Source organism: Thermothelomyces heterothallicus, assembly GCF_042370625.1.
Source record: "Thermothelomyces heterothallicus CBS 202.75 unplaced genomic scaffold P884_scaffold_1, whole genome shotgun sequence".
Lineage (NCBI taxonomy): Eukaryota > Fungi > Ascomycota > Sordariomycetes > Sordariales > Chaetomiaceae > Thermothelomyces > Thermothelomyces heterothallicus.
The window spans coordinates 975,052-1,001,987 of record NW_027192562.1 but is presented as its reverse complement, the minus strand read 5'-3'; the positions used below and the strand labels follow the sequence as shown (position 1 = coordinate 1,001,987).

Genomic DNA, 26,936 nt, shown 5'->3' with positions numbered 1-26,936 from the left:
CTGGTCTCGAACTAAGTCTTCGGCCGGGGAGCAGTCCCAACCAGGCACAGCTGCATAATCAAAGGATCATAGACGCCATTAAGAATCGTCGGCCTGGGACTGCGGGCGACAACGAGAGCACAAAACCTCAAGATGATTTGCTAGGTCGGAAACCCGCGGTGAGCGATGGTCCTCTATCCACAACCGCTTACCCAGAGGATGACGCTGCGCTCTTCCAGACGCTAGCGGCCAAGGTGCCTGAAAAACGGACCGCCCAGTTCGTGACGGGCCTGGCAAACGGCGACATGCGTCTTGGCCGGAATAGCCTCCAAAGGGTGGGTCGAGGAGCCGGGCTTCCAGGGCCACAACGGCAAGCAGACAGTCTTTCGCGGCGGGTGCCTCCCGAATCAGCCCTCAGCCGCCGGCTAACCCAGCGCTCCAACCATCTCCTGCCACCGGGCGGCAAAAGTAGCCGTCAGGTCAGTCGGCTACCCCAGTGCCAAAACATCTTTCAGCCCAGGCAGCCCCAACGACCGTCCCGTGACGCCGCTCGGCCGCGTACCGACATCTCCACAGGCCAGGACATCGTCTCGCCACCGCCGCCGGCTGCCTTCCCTCGCGTTTCGTCGGCCGTCTCGCAGCCCCAGAATGCCGGCTACCACCCGCTGCTGCCCCCGAGCCGCGCTCGTGAACGACAGCAGCGGCAGCAGCAAGTGACGGCGCCCACTTTTCACTACGAGCCCGGTGCCCACCCCGCGCGGCCGCCGCGTGAGACGGTCCGGGCTGCCGAAGCCCTGGGGCCAGACAGGACGGTGGTCCAGTACGTCGTCTACCGCACCCCACGCTTTAACCCTCCCGCCAACCTACGGAAGAGGGGGACAACTGGAGGAACAAGGGGAGAAGGAAGAGACCCAGGCGAGGAGGAAGAAGAAGAAGAGGAGGAGGAGGAGGAGGAGGAGGAGGACAATGATGAGGAGATGCTCCGAGGGCTGCGGCAGCGCAGGGCGGTGCGGTGCAGCGAGCACTGCTCGGCGCAGGCGGCCAACGCGCAGGCCGCGGGACGGCTCGACCGCCCCCGCAAGGGCGTCGTCGGCAAGAGCTGGGCCATGGTCCGCTCCTCTTTCTCCTTCTCTTCCTCCTCCCCCTCCTCCTCCTCCTCCTCCTCATCATCATCATCATCATCACCTTTCTCCACCGCTAATTCTGTGGCTGCTGCTGCGCCAGGTTCGGGCCTTGTCCCACCGGAGCAAACGGCGGGAGGGGCAGGAGAAGAAAGAGACGAAGGGGTGCTCCTGTACGAAGGGCGCGTGAGCTACGCCAGCGGGGAGGTGCAGATTTTCTGGGTGGGCGAGGAGGTCCGTGACATCGGCGGCGGCGGCTTGACGGGCGGGCTCGGGCGGGTGCGTGTGGACCGGGAGGCGGCGGCCGTGTATGCGCGGAAGCGGTTCGACGTCTGGTCGAGGGTGGTGTATCTCGGGAAGGGGGGGGAGGAGCAGGCGGGGTCGGGCCAGAGGCAGGGGCAAGGGCACGGGCAAGGACAGGGGCAGAAGCTTGTTTTCGAGTGTGCTGGCAACGAGGATGGTGAAGGAGGTGGTGAAAAGGCGAGTGGGACGTCGGCTGAAGGGAATAATATGGAGGGTACGGAGGAGGAAGGGGAAAGGGGGAGCGTGGCGGACGCGGCTACTGCTGGCAATGACGACGACGATAACGACAACAACACCGAGCGCGACCGTGCCCGCCGCTCCTCTAGCGTCTCGAGCACGGCGACCGTCACCTTCACCCCCTACGCCACCCCGCTGGACCTCATCGAGATGGAGACCCGCCTCGAGGGGAGCTACACAATGCTGCACCTAGCCAACCGGGCGGCGCTGGCCGCCTTCCTGGAGCTCGCCCGGCCGCGGAACCGGGGGATCGACGACCACCACCACTACCAGCACTCGGTCCGGCCCGAGATGGCGGCACGCTTCAAGGAACACGGTCTCGCAACGCCCGGGTGCGCCAGCACGGCCGAGCTCGTGTTCGAACCGCCCGCATGGCGGCCCTTTCGGTGGGGATTCCTGAAGCTGGTGGTGGAGGTGGTGCAGAGCGAGCTTCGCGGGCCGGTGGACATCGGGGACATGGTCGTCGAGGGGGACGTGAACGCGCGCGAGTCAGGGGTGGCCGGCGAGGTCGACGCTCCAGCGGTGGCGTGCCAGGTAGAGGAGGAGTCGGAGGGGAAAGTCAGCGAAGAAGAATGACGGCGGTCATATACCAACCACTTAGGCAAACATGGGTAGATCAAAGGTGGGTAGGTATAGAATTCAGGAACCGTCCGTGTGTTGAATGATATCGGGCTAACTAAAATCGGACAGCCAACCTTGTATATAGCTTATTCGAAACAAGACAATAAAAAAAAGTAGGGAATGCGGAATACAAAAGAATGATAGAACGTTGAGAAAAGTGGAGGAAAAATGAGTAACGAAGGGTCTGGCTAATATTCGTTGTCGAGCTCAATTCCTCTCGCTCTCCGCTCCTTCTCGGGAGCAAGAGCGCCAGCAGCGCTGGATTCAGGGGCAACTCGTTGAACGCCCGAAGGTAAACAAGATCGACCCGGCAACGGCCAGGTAACTAAATGAGTAGTTAACTGAATCGGGGGAAGCGCACTTGTGACGGTACGCATTCATTCGGAGCATCGCAGGCAGCGAAGGCATGATTCAGTGTACCGTACGGATTACTGTACGCACAAAATGAGAATTCGAGTGATGGGTGGAAGCCACCTGCCTCAGCTCCCTCGTCACGCACTACTCTGGCCAAGGCAACAACAAGGAATATGGCAGCCCTGCAAGTCATTTGTTCCTGGGGTCCAGAGGCGTGTGGGGCTGGTCAGTGAGACGGCCCAGCCCCCAGCGAGGATTGGCGCCCATCCCCGCAGGTGGGGTCGCTCGAGATTGGAACCTTACGCTGCATCTGTGCGTTGTTGAGAGCGGCCCAGACGTCATCGAGCAGCCAACCGAACGGGTGAAAATGGAGAGCGCCGATGGATGAATTCTCGATTGCCTCTTAGTGTAGCCCACCAACTCAACCCGGAAAGTGTGCGGCAGCGAGCCCGACGACGGCGTGCAGACGCACAAACACCTGGACGACGGATACGACTGCCAGCTTTTACTTATTAGCGTACAATCCAAATGGCATGGTAACGCAGCGTTGTTGTTTTGACATAACGTACGGAGTACCGTCGGTCCCTCGCGTCTCGCTGCTGTTGCCTGTCGGACAGGGAGAACGGCCGAGAATCTCTTGGTTCGCCAGCAGCAGCCACCATTACCACCAACAACCCGCAGCACAAGCCGTTTCACACCCCCTCCCCACCCTCCGTTTGGCTCTCCGCAATGGCCGAAACGTCATCGGCATCCGAGAGCACGCCGCTCCTCCCGTCCGAGACGTCGTCTCCCGAGTCCCCCCGGCCATCCAAGCCCCCGCGAACGGTCACTTTCAATCCAAACCCCGTCAGCAAGACCATCGAGCCAGAAGCTGCCTACCAACATGCCCGATCGTCGCAATCACGGCGCCCGTCCGCGTCTCCTGCGAGCCCCTCCGCCATCAGCGTCGGCGGCTTGGGCGGTGGTCCGCCCATGCTCTCGGCCCTGAACAACAAACTCCTCCGTCGCAATAGCCACGGCGGCGTCCCCGGCGGCCACTCCGGCGGCCTGCCGCTGGTTGCCACCGCCGGCGCCGGGATGCCCAAGATCGGCCCGCAGCGCAGCACCAAGAATGCCCAGAAGCTCAAACTCCTGCCGAACCCGGAGCTGGAAGCCGACGTTGACGACGAGATCGGCCGTGATGTCTACTCGCAATACACCCGCATCAAGGACCCTTCGGCCCGCCGCGATGCTGCCCGTCTCGGCAAGGCCGACCGCGACCGGCTACCGCGTGTCACCGCCTACTGCACCGCCAACCGATACCAGATGGACGGGCTGCAGCGCTTCCTCAAGGGGAGGGGGAAGACGAGAGGGGCGAACCCCAAGCGGATCGACGAGTGCATCTACACGCCCTACAGCTACAGCTCCAAGCAGGTACAGACGGCGCGCCAGGAGAGCCTGGCCGAGACGCGCTCCAGCCCCGGACGGAGACACTCGACCGGAAACCTCCTCGAAGGTCTCGGCGAGTCTAGCCGCCCGGCCCTTGGCAACGGTCTTTCCGAGGGCCGAGAGACGACCGGCGACGTCCTCGACCAGCAGGTCTCTGGCGGTGGCCTGGACGGCGAGGTTCTCGACTTCGACATCAACGTGCATACGCCCGAGGTGTTCCTCTTCGAGTACGGCGTGGTAGTAATATGGGGCATGTCGGCCGCCCAGGAGCAGCGCTTCCTTAAGGAGATATCCAAGTTCGAGGTCGAGAAGCTCGGTCCGGACGACGTCGAGACGGAAAAGTTCAACTTTTACTACACCCACGAGTACCAGGCCCGCATCTACAACGACTTCATCGCCCTGCGCGACAAGAACAACTACATGACCAAGCTGGCCATTTCCCACGCCCTGGCCCAGAGCGTAAAGGTGAGGTTTCTCTTCCCGGACTAGATCCCCCATTGCTGCTGCTACCTTGAAGAGGATATATATACCCCAGACAATCGTAGAGGAAGAGAATGACATTAACCTGTTGTCTTGTTTCGGTTCCTAGACGTCTCTCTTCGAAGAGCTCATAGCCTCCACCATCGACGAGTGCAAAAACATACCGGCGCAGCTCGCCCTGACGGGCAAGATCGCCCTCTCGCGCGCCGAGATCAACATGCAGATCGGCGAGCTCTTCATCCTGCGCATCAGCATCCACCTCAACGGCTCCGTCCTCGACACGCCGGAGCTCTTCTGGGTCGAACCCCAGCTCGAGCCCGTCTACCAGGCCGTCCGGAGCTACCTCGAGATGGACCAGCGCGTCGGCCTGCTGACGGAGCGCCTTGACGTCATCGCCGACCTGCTGGCCGTCCTCAAGGAGCAGCTCAGTCATGGGCACGGCGAGAAACTGGAGTGGATTGGTATGTTTTCTGCTCTCGTGTTTCTTTTCTCCTTCTTTTTCTTCTTCTTCTTCTTTTCTTCTCTTGCCTTCTGATTTTTCTTCCTGTTCCTTCCCTCGTGATAATGGAGAGAAGCAAAATCTGCGGTACTGACCTGGCCTTACCTTTTCCAGTCATTGTTCTCATCGCTGCCGAGATTGTCGTCGCCATCGTAAATATCATAGTCGATTTATGGGTGGGCGCCTGACACGTTAATCCTTAACGCTGGCTTCTTCTCGGTTCTGAGGGCCGGTGAGGTCCATCCCACCCACCGATCTCTGTCTTCCAAATGCTGGTGCGGTCAACCTTTTGGAGTTTCGGGAAGGTATAGGCTGGCGTCCTGGTTCGGGAGAGTTCTAGTCGTTTGAGTTTGGTCCCACCTTAGAAGGGGGAATAACCTCGCGAGGAGCCGCATAGGCCTGTCTGCGAGCGTAGAGCCTATGTACTACTATTTGTATGTGTAATGTACGAGCACGGATTTTGTGGATTGCGGGTTAGAGAAGGAGCTATCAATCTGGAAAATTGGGCGTATGGCAATTTTTTTTTTTTTTTTTTTTTTTTTTTTTTTTTTTTTTTTTTTTTTTTTTTTTTTTTTTTTTTTCTTTTCTTTTCTTTTTTTTTTTTTTTTAAGAATTTTCCGGTGACGCAGAGAATCACCTTCGGTTCGGGATCATCCATACTCTTGTAATACCAAAGATCAAGCAAATTCATCAAGCATACCCCGCCCCTTCTGGGCAGCAAAGTTGAAGAGTACAGATACCCAGAACATGTCGATTCAATCTTTGGGGAAGAGCCCCAGCCGTCCCATGAAGAAGCAAGTCAGAAAGAAGGGGGGGGGGAAAGCGCTAGTACATTAGCCATCTTACGTGACCAACGTCTTGACCCCCCTGTGTACAGTCCCAAATCCATCCTAGCAGGATCGATCCGACATCAAAAACAATCAGGCGACGACACAACCCCCTCGAACAAACCTAGGCGCGCCCGGGGGAACAAAAAAAAGAACATGAAATCAGAGACAGAAACGGTTTGCATTAATCATCTGCCGCCTCCACGGCCGGACTAATAGCGCCAGCCACCGCCCGGATGAAAAGATCCGCGGAATCCCGTCGAGCCCCAGTCGCCGCCACCGCTGCCGAACCCGGAACGTTCAGCCGGCTCGCGAGTCCCCGGCTCTCGTGCATCGTGTTCAGCACGGGAGGCGTACGCGTAGGAAAAGCCTTGGCGAGGACGAGGAGGAGGAGGAGGAGGAGGAGGAGGAGGAGGGAACGGGCCGTGGCCCGGCTGAGCACGCCGAGGACCGGGGTCAGGGTCGGTTGGGTAGCCCTCTGAGCCCCGGGCCCGAAGGAAGCTACCGGGCCGATGCTGGTGGTAGAGAGATACGGCGTAGCCCGCGTAACCGTGCTGCCAACGGGGAGGCCCCGGGTGATCGGAATAAAGGCCCCTCAACGCCTGCCCGTGTCCTGCCCCTCTATGACTCCCAGCATGACCGGCCCACCCCCCGTACCCCTGAATCTGACGGGCGGACTCTGGAGGGCCCTGCTGCTCACGCGCAGCGTGGTGATAGCCCCAGTAACGCTACTCCTCGGGTTTCTCGCCCTGTGTCTCCTGATCCGTGTCATAATTCGTCATCTCGACGTCCTCCTGCTCCTGTTGCTGCTTCTCTTGCTGCTGTTGCTGTCGCGGCGGCGGCGACGACGACGACGACGACGACGACGGCTTCTGGGACGCTTCCTTCTCCTTCGCCCCGGCCGCTGGCCTGTCCGGTTCTGTCGACTCGGCCTTGTCGTTGCTGCTCTCCTGCGCCTTGGCGCTGGCAGCTTCGGATCCCTCCTTCGCCTTGACGTCGTCGTCGTACGCGTCCTTCTGCTTCTTGTACTCGGCCATCTGGCGGTCGGCACGCGCCCGATACTCCTCGCGCTGGCTGTCGGATAGTTCCTTCCAGCCGCTGGAGAGCATCTCCTCCACGTCGTCGCCCGGCTTGGCCTTCTCTTGGAGGGACGGGCGGGTCTCATCGCAGTACAGGTCAAACGCGGAGCCGGGCATCTTGGGCGCGCCCTTGTGCGCACCGTTGGTCTTGCTTCCCTCGCCCTGCCGCGCGGCGGAGAGGGCGTCCAACTTGGGTGACTGGAGTAGGCGGTTCTGGCTGATGAAGGTTGTCGAGCCAGGTGTGGCGGCGTTTACCGAGGTGGCGGCATCGAGGTTGGCGGGAAACGCGGAGGGCTTGCGGTGGCCGCGCTTGATGCGCAACGGCTTGTCCTTGGGCTGTGATGGCGGAGAGGGTATGGCGTCAATGATTGTTGTCCGCGCGGGAGGGGAATGTGTTTGACCATGGCCAGCGTCCCGGTTGTCCGGCAGGGAACTTACCGTCGGCGGAGGGCTGGGGCTACCGTCTGAATCCTCTACGTTCGTGCTCGTCCGCCTGGCCAGCTGTTCGAGCAGGAAGGCCCGCTCGAGCCGCATCTTCTCGACTTGCCGCTTGAGGCGCGCGAGACGCAACCTGGCAGCGTCATTGGCCTCTTCCACCTCGTTCGTTCGCTGCTTCAACTGGATGCACTTTCGGCGGTAGGCTTCCTCCACCGAGGGTGGGAGCGCAGGCGGGACCGACGAAGCTGCGGAGAGAGGTACGGTCAGCGGGTTATTCATTGTTATTATTCATTGGCAAACATTGCGATCCACATGACAAAACTAATGTCAGAAATGGATTGCGGAAGCAGCCCCATCAATGACTCCCGAAACGAAGGAAGTTTGATTTTTTTTCGATTTTTTTTTTTTTTGGCCAAGAGAGCATTGCTGGCTTCGAACATACCAGGCGCCATGTTTGTCTTGGAAGCGTTCTCTGGAGTAGCGGTTATACCGAGAACCGATCGGTCTGCAAATGGAGCGGGAATTGAGGGAGAGGCTACAAGTAAGATGGCGTGCGGAAATTGGCTTGATTCAGAGGTGTGTCGTGAGATAAAAATCAAAAAGAAAAAAAAAAGGAAATGGATGGAAATTGAGCTCGGCGTTCGTTCAAACTCTCGCGTTGGGGGTCGCGAGTTCGTTCTGGAGAAACACTTGGATGGCGCTGCGCGCAACAAGGCTGACAACGCCCCAAGACCGGGCCACTGCTGGCCTTCCTTGCGCTGAACAGAGAGGAACAGGGGGGGGAGGGGGCCGCCTGAATGCGGGTCCGGTCCTCCCACTCATTGGATCCCGGTAGGTTCTGCGGGGCCAAAAGGCTGCAGCGCATCGACTTCGATTTGCTTCACGAACTTTTTTTATGGACCTGCTCCAAGAGTGGGCAGCAGCGGGAAGCTCGAGTTAGCAGGTTGACTTTGGTGAGACGGTGACACTTCCGCCAAACCAGCCCCCCACGAGTTGCCTCCTCCAAAAACCACCCGCCATTATGTCGCTGAATATTCCCAACGCGCCAAAGGCCGGCTTATTCAAGCAGGGCTACAATAAGTAAGTATTTTTTTTGCTTGCTGCTTTTGGACCCGAAGCAGCCCCTCAACTCCCTCTACCCCGCCATAACTCTCTCTCCCCAAGCAGCTCCGACGGGGGTGACTGCCTTTCCGCGCCGACAGCAACTTCGTGGTAGACTGGTGATTCACGCTGACCATTTGCTCTCTTTCCCGCTCCCTCCCCGTCTTTAGCTACGATTCCGAAGATGGAGCTGTCCTCCGCAACATTGACGCCTGCCGGGCCATCTCGTCGACGGTCCAGACGTCGCTGGGCCCCTACGGGCGCAACAAGATTGTCATCAACCACCTGCAGAAGATGATCCTCACCTCGGATGCCGCCACCATTTTGCGCGAGCTCGATGTCGTACACCCCGCCGCCAAGCTGCTCGTCATGGCCAGCCAGCAGCAAGAGTCGGAGATGGGTGACGCCACGAACCTCGTCATTATCCTGGCCGGCGAGCTGCTCAAGAAGGCCGAGGACCTCCTGCGCATGGGCCTCAAGGCGTCCGACATTGTCACCGGCTACGAGCGTGCCCAGAAGATCGCCCTCGATACGCTCGAGGAGCTCGAGATCGACAAGGTGGAGAGCCTGCAGTCGCAGGAGGAGATCAGCAAGGCCATCCGGACCGTCATCGCCAGCAAGCAGAACGGCAGCGAGGAGTTCCTGGCCAACCTCGTCGCCGAGGCCGTCCTGTCGGTCCTGCCCAAGAACCCGGCCAACTTCAACGTCGACAACATCCGCGTCGTCAAGATCATGGGCGGCAGCCTGGACCAGAGCCGCGTCGTCAAGGGCATGGTGTTCCCCAAGGAGCCCAACGGGACGGTCAAGAAGGCTAGGAAGGCCAAGGTCGGCGTCTTCACCTGCCCGATCGACATCTCCCAGACCGAGACCAAGGGCACCGTCCTATTACACAACGCCAAGGAGATGCTCGACTTCACAAAGGGCGAGGAGGAGCGCCTCGAGGCGGTGATCAAGGAGCTGTACGACGTCGGCCTCCGCGTCGTCGTTGCCGGCTCGACCGTCGGCGAGCTGGCCATGCACTACCTCAACCGCTACGGCATCCTGGTCATCAAGATCCTCAGCAAGTTCGAGCTCAGGCGGGTATGCAGGGTGGTGGGCGCCACGCCCCTCGCCCGGCTCGGCGCGCCCATGCCGGACGAGATGGGCACCATCGACGTGGTGGAGACGCAGGAGATCGGCGGTGACCGGGTGACGGTCTTCCGGCAGGAGGACGAGGCCACGAGGACGGCGACGCTCGTCCTCCGCGGCGCCACGCAGAACCACCTGGACGACATCGAGCGGGCCGTCGACGACGGCGTCAACGTCATCAAGGCCATCACCAAGGACCCCCGGCTCGTCCCCGGCGCCGGCGCGACAGAGATTGAGCTCGTCGAGAGGATACAGGCCGTCGGCGAGAAGACGCAGGGCCTGGCGCAGTACTCCATCAAGAAGTACGGCGAGGCGTTTGAGGTAGTGCCGCGGACGTTGGCCGAGAGCGCCGGTCTGGACGCCACCGAGGTCCTCAGCCGGCTATATGCCGCCCACCAGAGGGAGGACGGCTGGTCTACGGGTGTTGACATCGAGGTGCGTTTATTATTATTTATTGTTTGCCTTTTGTTTCGTGCGCCCCAAAACTACTAGCCGCTTGCTTGCTAACTGAGCCCCTCTCCCCACACCAGAACCAGGATAACACGGGCATACTGGACGCCGAGGACGAGGGCATCCTCGACCTTCTCGTCAGCAAGCACTGGGCTATCAAGCTGGCCACCGAGGCCGCCCGCACGGTGCTCTCGGTTGACCAGATCATTGTCGCTCGGCAAGCCGGCGGGCCGAAGCCTCCCGGACCCAACCCGGTAAGTTTGACTGCAGCCCCCTTTTCTGGCTTGGTCTCCGAGTGAACATTGCTAACCAAGATTGTCTGGCAGAACTGGGATGAGGACTGAGTTTGAGGGATAGGATAGGGGAATAAAGGGTGTATTTCCCGATTCGGTAGCTGTCTCCAAAAAAGGGACAAGCTTGGATCTGGGCTAAAGCAAGGTTAATGTTAACTGCCTCTCTAGACCTACGCATCTCATCCTCCTACCGGTGCAAACCGTCCCATTTGCTCTTCCTTGCCTCGCCTACGCAGCCAACCAGTAAGCATCTGCAACCTCCTCTCATGTCAAGCAAGAGGGACCATCATCATCATCATCATCATCATCATCCATGATCAAGCAACCATTCCGCCCGGCTGTTCTGCCCCTCATGATTGCGAGTAAGGCTCATTTCAAACATCCGACGGTGATTACCGACCGCAACTATCAACGATGAACATTCGTTCTCTGTGTCCCCTAGCATGAGCACGCCGCTGTTGTTTCCTCTGCTACGGCCATCAACCGTAGGCTGCCATTTCGAGTCATCCCAACACGTTGGGCACGGCATTGCAGCCGAGCTCCTCCTGTCATCATGAAAAAAAAAAAAATTTCAGCTCACGTCTGGCAACGCCCTTCACTGCCCTTGCTATCTCACAAGTTGATGGGCCGTTTTCGTCAAGGGTGTGGTAGGAGCTGCCTTGCCGCTTCAAGGGTATTCAACCGCCCAACCCCCCCTCCCCACCCCCCGGGGGCCCCTGCGGGAGAACGCCCAGAAAACAAGCCGCCCTCCGAGAGATCTAGTTATCGATCTATCTAATCGTACAGCAACTAGCGGTGTAGAGTACGTCATGGTCAGGATGGTCATCACAATCGGGGGCGTTCCCCTCACCCCCTCACCCCCTCCTACCCCCGTCCGCAGCCTTGCCCCGGTCGGGTGGTTTTAGCTCGTTGATCGAGCCCCCGCGGTGCGCTGTTTGTGTGTATGTGTGTACGGAGGAGCGGGGGAAGGTCCGTTCTGGCTCGGCGTGCATGGCTTTTACATACATGTGTAGTTATACATACATACACAGGCACACGAAGAAGTGTTCTGTACGTGTATGTGACGACAAAGACACCCTGCTGCTGCAGCCTTGTCTGGGCTATGAGATTACGGGTAACTTATACCCCGGCACACGGAGTGCTTCTGCTGTGATGGCCGACAGGCAGCTTCAACTCTGCGTTTCGGCCTACACGGGGGGATGCAGCGGCCGGTTAACCACCCCACCCCTCCTCCTCTCTCTCTCTCTCTCTCTCTCCCTCCCTCTCTCTCTCTCCCCCCGGCTGTCCAGGGTCTCGGCAGCCTGGCCGGACTCGCCTCGTCCGGGAACTGTGGGCTAGGTAGGCTAACTAGCCAGGCTAAACGATCGCTAGTTATTAACTAACAGCCGACGCTGACTCGCGATAAACCATCCCTCTTGACGGGCGTACTAGGGTATCTGATGTTCGGCTCTCTGGCCCGTACCTTCGCGGCCCCATCGCCCGCCCACACTCCGCCTACACTTGGCGAGCGGGTGTTTAACCGTGTCTTGCCTGGTGTACGATGAGAGCGGAGATCTTACGATGAAGCCGGCACTTTGCTCGTCCACGCGGGGCACCTGCCCTTCCTTGCAGGTCCGTGGAGCGCCAATGTCGTGTGTGGCTGCATCTGATGGAGCATCGAGGACGTGGCCTCGTGGAGTCCTGCCTGGCGTGTAATAGTATGTAAATTACTACACGTTCCCGAAGGTCCGGCAGTGATCTTGTATGTTATTTCGTAACCTTGTCGTTCCAGTGTTCGTCGTGCAGGAGGTAGGTAACGTTATAGCCGAAACGGGCCCAAAAGCGCGAACTCCGGAAACCATTGTCGGAGTACGGAGTTACTTGACAACTCACTCCAGACGTTGTTACACAACAAACCAACTGCCAAACACACCTTCCCCCCCGCCAGCCCTCCCCGGGGCTTGCCACAAAAGAACTATGGTTCGCCAGTCCCATCGGTTGGGACGCGGGCAGGTCGGATATGGAACCGACCTTAACCGACTGCTCTTTCTTTTTTTTTTTTTTTTTTTTTTTTTTTTTTTTTTTTTTTTTTTTTTTTTTTTGGTCTCGGGACACGAAAACGGGCTTGTACAAGAAAACCCCGCCGGATGAACTGATCTGTATGTAGTGGCACGGAAGGATCCGTACACTTCACAGCGGTGAGTGCGCGTGCTGGCCCCCCAACAACCGATAGTCGGTCTTCCGGTGCGGACGGTCAACGGCAACCGAAGGAGACGGTGACAATGACGAGGGAATATCGTTTCGGTAGCGCACTCGGGGAAACGGCAGGGCGTCAGCCGATTCAAATGACGAATCCGACCTTTAACCTATCTTCTAAGATACCCTTCATCACATATAGTTAAATTATTAGACTTGTCAAATATATAGCGCACATTCATGGTGGTATACACTAGTACTATACAGTACAACAGACGTATGTATAGACTGTAGCAACGGTTCTTCTTGGGTGGCCTGCTCCCCACCCGAGGATCTGGCCGAGTGCTTGGTAGTTACCGGCCACAAGCAACCAGATCTCTGGAGATCTTGCTTGGGTTTTGGGCTAGTACACTACACTAGCTTGTGGTTCTGTAAGAACATGGGATAACTAGCGTGTTCTGTCGAACCCGGTCTCAGAGAAAATCCTCCGTGTTGATCATGTTTCGTCAGAGCCCCGTTGCACCTTTTCTGTGGCAGAGAAAAAGAGAGAGAGAGAGAGAGACATGGACAATCTCCGGGGTTGTGTTGTCGTCCTAGGTGTAGTTAACTACCCTAGGTAACCAGCCTACGGAGTACCGTAATACCCTACGTGTAACTTAGCGTGGTGTAAAGGGCAAGGGTGCAATGGTCGATCTCGCGGCGTGCACAGACTCTTTTCGATAATAGTGTACACAACGTTTTAGCTAGAGCAGCGTTGCAACGGCGTTCCTTTGTAGGAGCACTGTGCTGCACTGCAACTCCAATGTCCCCGCCATGGTGCCATTCCACTATCCACTGCCCTCCCAAGCGGCAGCCCGTTGCACCCCGTCGGTGGCTCGACAGAGGTGTGCTCTCGACTTCTGGCCAGCTGAGGTTCGCTTCAGAGATTGAAAAAGTGACAAGAGTTCATTCCTTCCCCGTGCCTCTCGGCGGGTCGGCGAGATTCTTTGTAGCGGAGTGTGGAGCTACACTAACAGTGTACGTGTAATTGCACTCTGACAAAACGGAGGAGGATCGGCACTCCAGCAAAGAGACCCGGTTAAGCAGGTCGATCCGGCCCCTGGCAATGATACCGATCTTCCAGCAACGCTCTGCAGTACACTACGCGGTCGTGTAGTGTAGTGTAGCCATTCAGTGTAAAAAAAAAAAAAAAAAAACCGATCCTGATCGACGGCGGAGCTCCGCGACCGAGAGTCTCTATTAAACTACCTCCGCAGTCAATGTTATATCGCGCCAAGTACCGAATATTTCATCGCGGATTATTAGATGTCGAAGCGTACGGAACATGTCTTGCGTCGTCGTGATGAAGCAGCTCCCGTTACTCCAGGTAGTTATAGTGCGCAGTTACCAAACCTGGGAAAGCGAAAAAAAATCGACTTTTACTGCGTAGGGGGCTTTTACTGCGTAGGGGGCTTTTACTGCGTAGGGGGCTTGCTGTTACTTAGTGTGCTTGGTGTGAGACGAGACGTCGGCTCGAAGAGCGCCATTGGCTGATGACGACTGAACTGTGTATTTGTACAAGCGTGGTGGACAGTAAGTGTTCGCTAGACTACCCGAATGCATGGAACGCTTTTCCGCGGTGGCACTTCCCCGCCCCAAGGTTGAAACATGCACTCTTTCTTTCGTTCGAACCTGACGCACGGGGAAGAAGGCGTAAGCAGGGACGGCGTTTCAAGCCAACCGGGGGAGGCGGCGCGGATTTCGAAACAGTTGTCAATGTGCCATGCCGCTGCACATTACCTCGGTGAGAGCAAATCTTGCTCCAAACGGACGGTTCGTAACGTCCGCTGCCCAGGGCCAAAGCATGAGCTCCGCTCCTACACTAGCACTGCAGCTGCAAATAGGGTTACCCGTACTTGGAGAAGCATGAGCACATCCGAATAACGCAGTCGAGCTGGTCTTGGTTGTCATTCAGAGGCTTCGAAGGCCCTTTTCGGATTCGCGACTGTCAAACACGCTGTTATTGAACTCGGTCGTATACGGCGTCCGTCCCTTTGAGGACGCCGAGTCGATATGCTCCCCCTCACTCTCCTGACCTTCTCCCAATCGACAGGAATGTCTTGCTAACGCTTGTCCATGAGCCGGGCGTTTGCACTTGAGAACTGTTGATGAGCTATGGGTCTACGGGAAAAAGTGTCCCGCCATCCTGGACCCCCGAACGGACGTTACGTATCTTTGACAACGAGGGGATCGGGTTGGGAGTCAGGGTGCTGCTGCTACTACTACTTTGTGGCAGCGATGCCCATATATTCTTCCGACGAGATTTCGCGCTTACCCTGGAGTTGTCGTCCGACACTCGCGCTCCCAGGCCGCTTTTGCGAGCCGCCTTTCGGTTACACGGTGGATGTAATTATCGGCCAATCCAGATTGCAGGCGACGGATCCATCTGCGCGCCTTCTGTCCTTCGCTTCACGAGAGAGCGGGGACGGATTCCGATTCGGTCCAGGAACCTCGCCTGCCTGAGCCATTTTGGCGAAGGACCTTGGCAAAGCTTCCTTACTGCATGCCACTGCGTGTGTGGTGCACTCGTACTCATTGCCCTGTATGTACATTACACTCGGTACTTCGATGCGCGATGACCTCTCAACATATGCGCCTGACGCGAGATGGTCGGGATAATGAGCCAACAGGTGGTAAGCAGCAACCTAGGGCTCAATTTAGCCTCCAGTCAGAACTAGTCGCTCTGTCGAGAGCCTAGTTCACCGCAGGAAACACACTGGCTGTTTCCGTGCCTCTGCGGAGTACTAGCAGTACGAAATGGCAACTGCTGATCCAGTATCAAGGAAGGAATTGGCGCCGTGGGGGAAGCGCAGGGGATATTCGGTCCCTTCCGTGGAAGGAGCTGTGGACTCACATGGTACACTACCGTACTACAGTGAAGGAGTCGCCGGCAATGGGAGTTCCACACTCACTGGCTTTACTTGCCTTGAGCTATCGGTAAGATGGGTGTTTTCTTCAGCTCTTTTCGCGTCTCGGGCTTTCCTCTCTTTGTAAAGTACCAGAAAAGGAAGCAATTAGTGATGAAGCACCAGATATCCCCTAGAAACCTCGGAGAAAGGATGGTTTGGTTGGTTAGCGTTGCCCGTTCGCGGGTCCTGCATCGCTAGGCCCTCCACCAGATCGAGCTTGGGACTGAATAGGTTCGTCTATTGCTTTGCGCACGGACGATGCAGGCTTGTTAAACTGTGATCAGCCCGCATCTGCGTTGATATTGGAGTAGAAAGTCGATGGACGAGAATTTGCTTGGATCGAGGTTTGGTGACGGCCAAAATGATCATCTTTACGATTGTAACCAGTCCAGAGCAGTGCTTCGAGTGAGAAACGAGAGTGCTGCCTGCAGTGTGCGCTCAATGGATACTCGAGGACAATGTAGTAACTAACGATCGCATACGGGTATATCACTGCGCGATCCTTGTTATGTTTGGTCAGTATTTGCGGGTACACTGCAGGAAACTGTCAGCTGGTGAATCCAGCTCGGTCTCCCGAGGCTGGGCTGCTGAACGCCCAAACGGAATGATACTCTTCCAGTAAAGGAACGGCCAAATCGACAAGGGTCCCCGTGATTCTCGGGGGCCTTGAGAAATCGGGAATTGAAACTGCCCATCCCAAACACGTACTTGGTAACGTATGTGCTGCATTGGGCGAAGGAAGGCTGACTGACAGTCTAGATCGTTTCTACGTAGTATTTGCTTGTTCTCGCAAGCCCCCATCTTCAGAGGCTGCCTTGGTCGCTCCTTCCCGCTCTTGGCGTCGGAGGAATTTCGTGAAGCTGTCCTTTTCTCGGAAACCCACGTTTCTTCTGGTGGCAAACCGGTAACTTTGAGACTAGCGCAATCCGTGGAAGGCAAGGATAAACCGCATTGAATGAGATACAGGAATTTGGGTCCAACGCCACGTGCGACAGCTCCGACCTTTTTAGATGTGGGCTTTTGAGCATCAGATGAGCACGCACGACCAAGGGGTAAGGAAGGTCGTGATTTCCCTTTCCCTTAATGAACTACGGGACTTGATAGTCCCTTGTGGAGATATATCATCCACTTCGCCCCTGCACAACCTTCTGGAGTGCGGAGTAGTGTTACACAACTGCTTTTATATGATTACCATGATATTAGTTCGTAGCCTTCAGATATGGACAGAACCAAGCCGACAGCTTGAAAAACTCGGTGTTTCCGCCGCTCAGGAACTGCCGAGATGACCCGCCCGGGCACGCAAGACAATTTGAGGCCTGATCAGTTCCTCAACCCCCTCACCCCGGCCAATTGCATCGACGTGCCTTTACAAGAAGGTAGTACGGGGGAGAGGCACGGACGCATCCGTTCGGCGTAGGCACCGGAGTAGCTATCGTACCCTGATCTGGACTGCAGAGTAGTCCAGCGGCGATCCCTTGAGGGCCGGGGCTGCCGTGGCGAGAAAAGGGGAGGAAAACGGCAAACAAAATAACATCACCGTTTCCCGGCGCGCAGCCAGCGCCAGGGCACCTCTGGCCCCACCCATGTTTTTTTTTTCTGCCGTCCAGGGCCAAATAATTACAACCCCTGCAATCTGGATCAGTATCAGAGGCTGTTGCAGCCCCTGTTCGGGCCCTGTAATACAGGTACCTTGTCGGGCATTCTCTGTTGACCTAGCAAGTGCCCCAGACAACCCCACCACGCAGCAACTCCTGAGCTGCGAGCAGGGGACCAGGCAGGTAATCGGGTACCTACTAGAGTAGTCGTTAGTGTAGTTGATGCAGTGTAACTTTTCCACGCTTCTCCTATTTGGCTCATGCCAGTAGCCAGCCACGAGAGGACCCGCCACTTCCCAGCTTCCCCCTCTTTGTTGCGTGATGCTGCAGGAACGCGACGGCTGTGCCCTTGGTTCGGCATCGCCTTGTAATATCTTCTCCTATATGGCTCCATCTTTTGTCTTCTGACCACTCGCATTCTCTCCCGGCGACCTTTTGCCGTTCCATTTTCCAACGACGGCTTCCGAATGCGGGCGACCAAGGGCAAGCTCCGCCAAGATTCGGCTCTGAGGAATTGATGATCGAACGCCGCGCAACTAGCAGCTGCATCAAATAGGGAACGCAGTTTTCTTCATCGTGCGGGATCCCCATCCCCCTCAGGCTACGCTTTCATATTGCAGACTAAAGCCACGCTCACGTCGTCCTTCCCCAGCAACAGCGATAAATCCTTTCCCGGGCGAATTCTTGGTCAGAGCACCAGTCGAGCTCTGGTGCCACCCCCCTTGTTCCCGACACACGACGCCCACGCCGCAATCTCCAGGGCACGCCCACCCGAGCAAAATAAGAAAAAGGAAAAGGAAGACACCCGCCGCTCTGGGGGTCTTCCAACACCAATTGCAGACGCAGAGACGAGAGGCCCTACTGCGATCCAACCTTTGGACGCCTTGCTTTTGCTTGCTTCAAGTTTGCGCAACAATGCCCCGCCCCCTTCCCTTGGATCGACGCTCGCATTGTTGATACCGCCCCTGAAACACGGCCCTTCGGCGTCGACCTAAGCATTTGTGCCACGCCCCCAGTGCGGGACGGGGGCAAGCGATACATTAGCTCTATGGTCTGCGACAACCCACGCCCACAGTATCAAGAGATCTCCGGGGTCATAGTTACGACGAGACAACCCGTGCGCCGCCCGCGAATACTTCCACGATAGGCGAAGCGAGGTGCGCATGCTTGCGCCTAGATAGCGGTTCGGAGAACCTAAGCGAACACAGACCGATTACAGCCGCCCGGGAAGTCGGCCAAACGCACGATCCCCACATGTTCAACAGATCCCACAGATCTCGCAGCAGCAAGACCCAGGGTTTTGCAAACGATCAGGAAAGGAAGGCGCCTGGTATTCACCGGTCATTGCTTGCCGAGCTAGGATTCGCCAGCTCTTACTCGTCGACGGTACGGTCTGCAAGCCGTAGCACGTGGAGGACCGACCTGGAACGACCGACTTACGACTACGCCAGCAGCATCGCTTCTGCACGCTCCTACGGCGCTCCGTCATACGCGAATAAGAGTAGGTCTTGCAGCTCTGCACTCCCTCGTTTGACTGCGTCTGGTGACTGTATCTTGAATCATTCCGGCGGAACTTTCCCGCAACCTCTCGCTGTACCTACTCCGTGTAACGCAGGCCAGACGAGGGTATTGATTGATACTGAAGAACTGCACGTCTGCATCCAAGACAGATGGCTAATTCGTGGTGCGGAGCGACTAGGCCCCTCTATTACGTCTGGAAACCTCGGTTCGCCGTCCTTGTCGGACCGATCCATCGCTTCAGTTGGATTACGCGAGAACGGTTTGAGATCCCCATCGGCGGTGCATAACACAATGACATCCACAGATCGAAGTCGCCCACGCCGAGAGCGTACCTTCGTTGGGAGTGAGTGCGCTGTCTGCGAGGAGCCTCTCGAACACACGCTTCGTGGTGAAAGGATACTGCAGTTCTCTTGCGCCCACGTATCACACGAGGCATGTTTCTACGAGTTCATCCGAGACTTTGACGGACAGTATTGCCCAACCTGCAATGCCCCGCTGCACCTAGATACCAGCCGTGGAGGAAATGTCCTGGACATAGGTGAGCCGGCCCGCGGGCTCACGCTCTTTCTGGACAAGGCTGACAAGCGGACGACCAGAGAAACTAAGTAACATGGTGCGCGCGGCCTCTGTGAATGACACGCGGTCACAAGTTACGCCCACACCGACGCCATCCCACTGGGACGACCAACAGGGCCGGCCACACAGCCGGGGCTCGGGAGCTCGCCCTGGCGCCGGGGTCCACGGTGTCATGCGAGAGGGGCTGGCGAGAGGGGGCGCGCGTGACGGTCGCGAGAGCCGCGACGCCCCGTCATCAGAGCACCGCTACCATGGGCAGAGACACGTGCGGAGCGATAGCGAGGCGACCGGCGTAGCCTCCTCGGGGGGATACCCCGAGACGACGCAAAGCGGGCCGCCGCGACGGCACGACTACGACGTGCAAGCGATGGAGACATCGCTGTCCAGTCCGCGATCCATTACCCGAAATCCCATCCCGCCACCGACTGTGACAGTCCGCTCCGAGTTTCCCACAATCAGCAGATCACGGCAGCAGCAGACCCTCACCTGCCTCGTCACCGTTGAGGTACCTGATAACAAATGGAGGCCCGATCCGGAAGACCTGCAAATCGCACCACCAACCCCAGCAGCGCCGAAGCCGGAAGAAGCGATACGTGCGCCATCCCCTGCGCAGAGCGCCCGGCGATTTTACCCTTATGAGTCTCCCGAGGTGCTGGCTGAGATGACGGAGAACCTACGAAACCGGGTTGATAACTGGCATGGCCTGGACTTCAGCCGGTACGTGAAGAGCGACGATAGATGCAATCCCAGGGTTTGGGGTTCCTGCAGTGAGGCAACCTGCAAGAGCTGACGGCGTACCAGGTTCGGGAAGCTCCGCCTATACGGCACCCTCCGCGTGGGCAAAGACAAGGTCTCCTGGCAGGAGTTGGAGTGTTACCTGTTTGCCGAAATGCTCATCTGCGTCAAAGAGAAGAAGCATGCCCACGCGCCGCAGGGGCAGTGGGGAGACGATTCTGCCCCGCGCAAAACGACCCGCTGCACGTTGAAAGGCTCTATCCTTATCAAGAAACACCTCAACGAGGTGACAGAGACCGGCAGTGTTGACGAGAACATCCTGACTCTCAGCCTGTCGGTTGCCGAGCTGCCTCAGTTCCACCTCAGATTCGAGAACCGTAACCAGCTCAAGTTATGGCAGCAAGCCCTCCTTGATCTCAATGCGGTTGAGACCTCGCCGGTACGCAGCCCAGACTACGACCGCGGGGAGTTCTCCGAACCGGATGAGGATGAATGGAACCGAACGTCTGGGTCCAGCAGGCCACAGCGGGTGTCGTCGCTGGCTTCGTCGTGGGGAGGTGCCAAGTCTGCTACGACCGCTCCGACCGAGTACACAAACTTTACCCGGAGCCCGTTACTGCCGTCGATTCACGTGCCCGTGGACGTCGTGGTGGTGGTACCCATTTCGGCGTCCATGCAGGGTGTGAAGATCAACCTCGTTCGTGATGCTCTCCGCTTCATGGTGCAAGCTCTTGGAGAACGTGACCGCATGGGCTTGGTGACGTTCGGGTCATCGAATGGTGGCGTCCCCATCGTCGGAATGACTACCAAGGCGTGGGCCGGCTGGAGCAACGTGCTCAGCTCGATCAAGCCGGTTGGCCAGAAGAGCCACCGTGCAGACGTTGTCGAAGGCGCCAACGTGGCCATGGATCTGCTCATGAACCGCAAGTACAACAATCCCATTGCTACGATCATGCTCATCAGCGACGCGTCAACCTCCGACGCCGACAGCGTCGACTTCGTCGTGTCACGGGCAGAAGCGGCAAAGTATGTTCCCCCTCCCTCCCCCCCTCTCCTTCACACAATCGCGAGTCGCATGCGGTGTTGGGCTAACAAGACTAGAATCACCATCCACTCCTTTGGCCTGGGCATGACCCACAAGCCGGATACCATGATCGAGCTCTCAACGAGAACCAAGGCGTCATATACTTACGTCAAGGATTGGATGATGCTCCGGGAGTGCCTTGCTGGCTGTCTCGGTGCCATGCAGACGCTGTCACATCAGAACGCCAAGCTCAAGCTCCGGCTACCGGAAGGCTCACCAGCCAAGTTCCACAAGATCAGCGGCGCACTTCAGATCACCAAACGGGCCACGGGCCGTGACGCGGAGGCATCCCTTGGCGACCTCCGCTTCGGTGACAAGCGAGACGTTCTTGTACAACTGGTGATTATGCCGGACACCTCGTCTCAGGAACAACTACCACAGGATCCCTGGGACAACATCGTGTCAGGGCTGGAAGCCCTGGGCGGTTCGGTCGACCAGGATGAGCAAAGGGTGGCCTCAGTCGAGGAGGTGCCGCTGATTCAAGCGGAGATCACCTGGGGCGACATCCTGCGGGACGGTACCTCGCAGCACACGCGGCCCAGCCTGCTGGCCATTACCATGCTCCCTGCCTCAAACTCGAAGAAGTCATGGGGCAACAGCCCGCCAATCCCTCCACACCCGCATATCGTGCAAAGGCGGATGGAGCTTCTGACATCCGACATGCTGACCCGCGCATTAACGCTGGTCAGCAGGGGACAGCACGACCGCGCGCACACGCTCCTGAACGAAACACGGTCCATCCTCAAGGGGCTCGGCAAGGGTGGTCTTCCGCCCGTCCCTCCGGCTTCTTCCAACAAGTCGCAACCGTCAACCCCTCACCCGGGCGCCGAGGGATCGCCGTCTGTTGCGGGAACCCCAGACAGGAAGAACTCGCCCTCACCAACTTTGGCGAACCAAAGCTCGGGTGGTGCAGGGCTCACGACGCCGTTGATACCACGCACCCGGTCCAACGACGGGCTCGGCCTTGGCGGCATGGGCGGCTCGACCGGCATCGATGCAACCACCGTCGCGGCGCTCGACGCAGAACTCGAATCGAGCCTCGAATGGATCAACCACCCGGCCGTGTTTGGGCGCGACAGCCGCAAGGCGGTGCTGCAGGCCATCGGCGTCATCAGCTCGCAGCGCGCCTTCACGTTCCGCACGCCCATCGAGAGCTTGTGGGCGGGTCGTATCGCCGGCGTCAAGAGACTTACCGAGAAGAGCCGCGAGTGGAGAGAGGAAGGGGGTGGCGAAGGCGGGATCGTGGAGGAAGCGTAAACAGGCGTTGGTCGGGTGGCCCAGATATTTCCCCCCCCGGTCCACGATCCGGTCTGTCTTGAACGATGAGGGATTCCGGGCGACCCTTTCTCCTCACCATCATTTCCTCATACGGCCCGCGGCAGGCAAGACGTGCCGCAACTGTGCGGTGTCGCCCATTGTGAGTTGTGCCGCATCGGCTCCAATGAATTGCCTTAGCGGCGCCGCTCGATCATGAATTTCCAGGCCTCCCAAAACCGACCGCGCATCTCAATTACGGGCCAGCACCATTTGGTTTACCCTTTCCTCCGTTGGGCTCCCCCACACACCGCCGTTTACCATGCATTCAGCGGATTTCCACCAATTCGACGCTCGAGTGGATCGACCCTCCCTCGCTGAAGGGGGGGTAAACGGAAAAACCAATCTTTACGGCCCGAAGATACTTCAGCAAGGGGTTCTTTGGGTAATTTTTCTTCTCATTATCCCAATGTCCGTCTTTTTCTTTTCTTTTCTTTTTCTCTTGGGACTAGCTATTTATCTTTTTGTTGGCTAGAGTTGGGTTTTTACCGGCTGGCTTATGCCACGCCGGACCGCGTTGGGAGATACCATTCTGCTTCTATCTTAACCTGGCTTCGTTGATCAAATTATCTCGTCACTGGCAACTGCCTCTGTACGTTGCCTTCACCCTTCATGTCATCGGCGGCCTCAACACCCGGCACAACACCGATTGATGACACATTGACATTTTGATTAAATTTTCTTCATTGCGTCCTATCCTCTTTCCCTTTTTTCCTTTTTTTTTTTTGATGCTTTGTTTCTTGTTCTGCCCTTTTGTATACAACCGGTAGTTGGGGCAGCGGGCGGCTTGTCTGTTTGGGTTGGAAAATGTGGTTGGTCGAAGAGTACCTGAGGGGAGTGGATAAAAGGAAGGCATAACCTTGTGCTGTACGGCAAGGGGGAAAGCAGGGAATGGGATGAAGGTATTGAACGGGAGGGAAGGGGATTGGGCTGGTATAGTTATCCACGTGTGGTGATGCTTCTGTGATGGGGCGAGGTGGTGGAGTCTTGGAGCAATTGTCAACTCTCAAGAATTTTTACACGGCGCCGTCGGTACATCAATCAAAGCAGACGTGTCATGGAATCCTTACCAAACACACTTTATACGCCTCTTCTCCGTTGTCAGCCGAGAGCAGATCCTTGCGGGCGACCAGGAGAGGGGATTGCGGAACGGCCCGCAGTCCGGCCTCGGCATCATCTGACACTTGTGATCCGGTTGATCTTCGTGTATGGGCTCCGATACTTAATTGAGGACGCGACACGCCACGGCACAGTAAACGTAAGTAAGCACAGCGCTGGCTGGCATTTTGAACGGTATTCGTATTGTGTTGCCTGTCGCCGCAGATAGCGCATTCCGCACTAGGTCCTACACCGTACGCAGCCGCTGGCTACACTGGTCGTGTTGGCGCAGCGCATGTCAAATCGGGACGATCAGCTCCCAATCGGCGGCTGGGCGCCGAAGGAGCCATGTCTCATCACAAGCCGGAATGCAGCGGGGTTTTGTGCCGAAACTGGTGTGATTTTGGGGAGAAAAGCGGGCTTTTTGCGGCAGGCAGCGGGTCTTGGTTCCTCCCAGACCCCACAAGGTGTCAGCTTATCAGATCATTTTGATAATCTTGAGCCAATGATAGTTAGCTAGCGGCGACCTCGGGACCACTGCTCAATGAACCCTGCGGGTTCCGCTCGACCAGCTGTCACAAGTGAGCATGCGTCCCTGGAATCCGCCCTACTTTGGCTGCCCGAATGAGGGGGCGTGGGTTCGCGTTGGGCAGGTGGCCAGCCGCTCCATCCAATGGGCAAGAGCGCGCGCGGCGCCTCGATCAGGTAGGAGGCACCTTGACATGTTGTGCAACGAACTCGAAGGTACTACTTCATTGTAGTTGAATAGGCCCTCCAACTTTTCAAACATCATCCAACCACAACGTTAAAGCTTTCTTCCTCACCGAACCGGCATTGCAAGGTTATTTTTTTTTTTTTCTTTTTGAAATCTCTTTTCTTTCTGATTTCAAAATTGCCCATCGCTCAGGACACGCGGTTACTGGATGGGAAGGACCTGAAACTCTCGCATCCAATCCGCATCGTTTCGGGCGTGGGGAGGGAGGTAAGCCCAGGGCAGGCAACCAAAGGGGGCTCATCAGCCGAGTTGAGTCAAATACCTTACCTAGTTAATACCACAGCCCCCTGGTCGGACAACCGCCCATCTTCCACAGTACTTGTACATATACGCGCCACTCTCTCCGGCCTTGCACTTTCTTTCTTGCGGCAGGTGATCTCGGAGGCGTCTTTTCTGATCGCAGTTCCCACCTTTTTCTCTCTCTCTCTCCCCTTTTTTGAAGAGAAAAAAAAACCTAGAAGAAAAGAAACAAACAACCGTCGACTTGCCCGGGAACACTCGCCTGGAAACTCAACCCGCAAACACATGGGGACGCGAGGCTCTGCCAATCAGGGAACCTTGAGCAGCAGAGCGCAAGAGCTGGGAATGCCCGGCTGGACGCGGCCTTAACAAAAAGGGGGCTCTTCCTGCATGTGCAAAACCGGCGGACCATGGCCGCAACTGGCGACCATGACGCCCGGGCATTGCTCATCCCCGGCCACTGCGATGTCCGCGGATACGGCGCCGTGACGGACGTCCAGGGCGGCTCGGGAGGGATGGGCACTGCTGAGGACAGCGAGCCCGATGTTCAGGACGGAGTGAGGCGCATCGAGGCCGTCGCCCGGACATGGTCGAGATGGGGGCTGATGGTCGCCTACATGAGGTTCGTTGGCCGGAGTTTCTCTCTTCTTCGGCAGGAGACGCCTGCTTTGTGACCCGCCGCTGACACGGTAACACCAGCATCTTCCTTATGGCTTTCACCATCTCGCTGGAGGGCCAAGTCACATACTCCCTTGCCGCGTTTGCGGTCAGCTCGTTCAACAATCATTCCTTGCTGTCGACCGTCTATGTCGTTCAGGGGGTTGTCAACGGTATGTTTCCCCCTCCCCCTTCTCCCCGAACAGTCAAGAGCTAGAGGTCCTCGTCACTTCTCGCTGACCCCAAAAACAAATAAACAGCCGTCATCAAACCGCCCATGGCGAAGCTTGCAGACGTGTTCGGCCGCCTCGAGGCCTTCTGCATGTCCATCGTCCTCTGCGTGCTGGGCTACATCCAGATGGCCGCCTCCCAGAACGTCCAGACCTACGCTTCCGCCCAGATCTTTTACTCGGCCGGCTCGACGGGGCTCCAGATCTTGCAGCAAGTCTTCATCGCCGACACCAGCGACTTCTTGAACCGCGCCCTCTTTTCCAGCCTGCCCGACAGCCCCTTTCTCGTCACCGTGTGGATCGGTCCCGCCATCGCCGCCGCCATCCTGGCCCACTCGACCTGGCGCGTGGGCTACGCCATCTGGGCCGTCATCCTTCCCGTCGCCTTCCTCCCGCTCGCTCTCAGCCTATTTCTGAACGTACGGAAAGCCGAGCGGATGGGTCTGCTTAGCAAGAAGCAGCCCCGGGCTGCCGCCGCCGCCCCCGCCGCCGCCGATGGCGAGACCCCACGAGCCGCCGCAAAACGGCTCTTTCGCGACCTCGACGTGGGCGGGACGCTCCTCCTCTCCGGCGGCCTCTCCCTCATCCTCATACCGCTGACGCTAATCTCGCGCTCGCCCTCCGGATGGCACGACCCTAAGCTCCTCCTCATGATCCTGACGGGCATCGTCCTCCTCGTGCTCTTCCCTTTCTGGGAAGCCCGCGCTTCGCACCCGCTGCTCCCGCTCCAGCTCCTCAGATCCCGCACCTTCTGCGCCGGCTGCGCCCTCGGCTTCTTCTATTTCGCCGTCTTTTACATCGCGGTGCAGCCGTACTTCTACTCGTACCTCCTCGTGGCCCTCAACCTGCCCGTCTCACAGGCGGGGCCCATCACCCAGACCTTTTCCTTCGCCTCGACGATCGCCGCACTGGTCGCCTCCCTCCTCATCCGCCGCATGTCGGTCCCGCGACCGCGCCCCTTCATCCTTGCCGGCGCCGCCGTCTACACCGTCGCCATCACCATCCTCCTCCACACCCGCACCCGCGCGGCATCCGTCATCTCGCTCTTCGCCGCACAGACCGGCCTCGGCGCCGGAGCGGGACTGATGCACGTCGCCACCCAGTTGGTCGTGCAAAGGGCGGCCACCGACGTGGCTGCCGGGCACCCTCACCACCGCCGTCACGGACACGCGCCACAGCAGCGGCACGTCGGCGTCGCCACGGCCGCCTTCTTGACGCTGGTCCAGGTTGGCGCCGCCGTCGGCGCCGCCGTCTCGGGCGCCGTCTGGGGCCGCCTGGTCCCGGGCAAGCTGCGCACCTACCTACCCGAGGAGGCCAAGGGGGAGGCGAACCGGATCTATTCGAGCGTAGTCGTCGCCTGCAGCTACGCGTGGGGCAGCCCGGAGAGGGAGGCCATCGCGCGGTCGTACCAGGAGACCATCACGGTGCTGTTGTGGGTGGCGCTGGTGGTGTGTGGGCCGGTGCTGGCGATGGCGAGCCTGGTGCGCGATCTGAGGTTGGATGACGCTCTAAAGGATGAGGGTATTTGCGAGGCGGACGGCCAGGGGGCGCTGAGCCAGGTATCGGGGATCGGGAGGTAAAAGGGAGGAAAGGGGAGGAAAGGGGGAAAGAAGGGCGGACAACGGGGGGGTTGAGGCCCGTTTATTTTTG

General features: G+C 58.0%; 7 protein-coding genes across 7 annotated transcripts; 5 read left to right on the top strand and 2 right to left on the bottom strand.

Moving 5' to 3' along the window:
• Positions 1–956: 956 nt before the first annotated feature.
• Positions 957–2,216, top strand: P884DRAFT_273929 (uncharacterized protein; the record flags this gene model as incomplete). Its single annotated transcript, XM_069442654.1, has 1 exon — positions 957–2,216. One exon carries the CDS (start codon positions 957–959, stop codon positions 2,214–2,216), a length of 1,260 nt encoding a protein of 419 aa, XP_069301596.1.
• A 174-nt stretch (positions 2,217–2,390) lies between these two features.
• On the bottom strand, positions 2,391–2,646 carry P884DRAFT_253324 (uncharacterized protein). Its single transcript, XM_069440786.1, has one exon. The coding sequence runs from the start codon at positions 2,636–2,638 to the stop codon at positions 2,450–2,452; it is 189 nt and encodes a 62-aa protein (XP_069301595.1). The 5' UTR covers positions 2,639–2,646; the 3' UTR covers positions 2,391–2,449.
• A 698-nt stretch (positions 2,647–3,344) lies between these two features.
• On the top strand, positions 3,345–5,210 carry P884DRAFT_265871 (uncharacterized protein; the record flags this gene model as incomplete). Its single annotated transcript, XM_069441980.1, has 3 exons — positions 3,345–4,508; positions 4,633–4,984; positions 5,137–5,210. The coding sequence occupies 3 exons, from the start codon at positions 3,345–3,347 to the stop codon at positions 5,208–5,210; spliced, it is 1,590 nt and encodes a 529-aa protein (XP_069301594.1).
• A 1,367-nt stretch (positions 5,211–6,577) lies between these two features.
• On the bottom strand, positions 6,578–7,818 carry P884DRAFT_273927 (uncharacterized protein; the record flags this gene model as incomplete). The annotated part of the gene is made up of 2 exons (XM_069442653.1): positions 6,578–7,611; positions 7,809–7,818. 2 exons carry the CDS (start codon positions 7,816–7,818, stop codon positions 6,578–6,580), a joined length of 1,044 nt encoding a protein of 347 aa, XP_069301593.1.
• A 569-nt stretch (positions 7,819–8,387) lies between these two features.
• P884DRAFT_273926 (chaperonin Cpn60/TCP-1 family) lies at positions 8,388–10,389 on the top strand (the record flags this gene model as incomplete). Its single annotated transcript, XM_069442652.1, has 4 exons — positions 8,388–8,446; positions 8,638–10,030; positions 10,126–10,299; positions 10,372–10,389. The coding sequence occupies 4 exons, from the start codon at positions 8,388–8,390 to the stop codon at positions 10,387–10,389; spliced, it is 1,644 nt and encodes a 547-aa protein (XP_069301592.1).
• Positions 10,390–18,310: 7,921 nt separating this feature from the next.
• On the top strand, positions 18,311–22,229 carry P884DRAFT_188525 (uncharacterized protein; the record flags this gene model as incomplete). The annotated part of the gene is made up of 5 exons (XM_069437369.1): positions 18,311–18,557; positions 18,756–19,115; positions 19,174–19,870; positions 19,955–20,914; positions 20,990–22,229. The coding sequence occupies 5 exons, from the start codon at positions 18,311–18,313 to the stop codon at positions 22,227–22,229; spliced, it is 3,504 nt and encodes a 1,167-aa protein (XP_069301591.1).
• A 2,580-nt stretch (positions 22,230–24,809) lies between these two features.
• On the top strand, positions 24,810–26,866 carry P884DRAFT_295727 (major facilitator superfamily domain-containing protein; the record flags this gene model as incomplete). Its single annotated transcript, XM_069444350.1, has 3 exons — positions 24,810–25,021; positions 25,099–25,229; positions 25,317–26,866. 3 exons carry the CDS (start codon positions 24,810–24,812, stop codon positions 26,864–26,866), a joined length of 1,893 nt encoding a protein of 630 aa, XP_069301590.1.
• Positions 26,867–26,936: the final 70 nt, after the last annotated feature.

Bases quoted from the DNA above. Each gene is read 5' to 3' on its own strand.
- P884DRAFT_253324 (XM_069440786.1), bottom strand. From the start codon at position 2,638: ATGCGTACCGTCACAAGTGCGCTTCCCCCGATTCAGTTAACTACTCAT.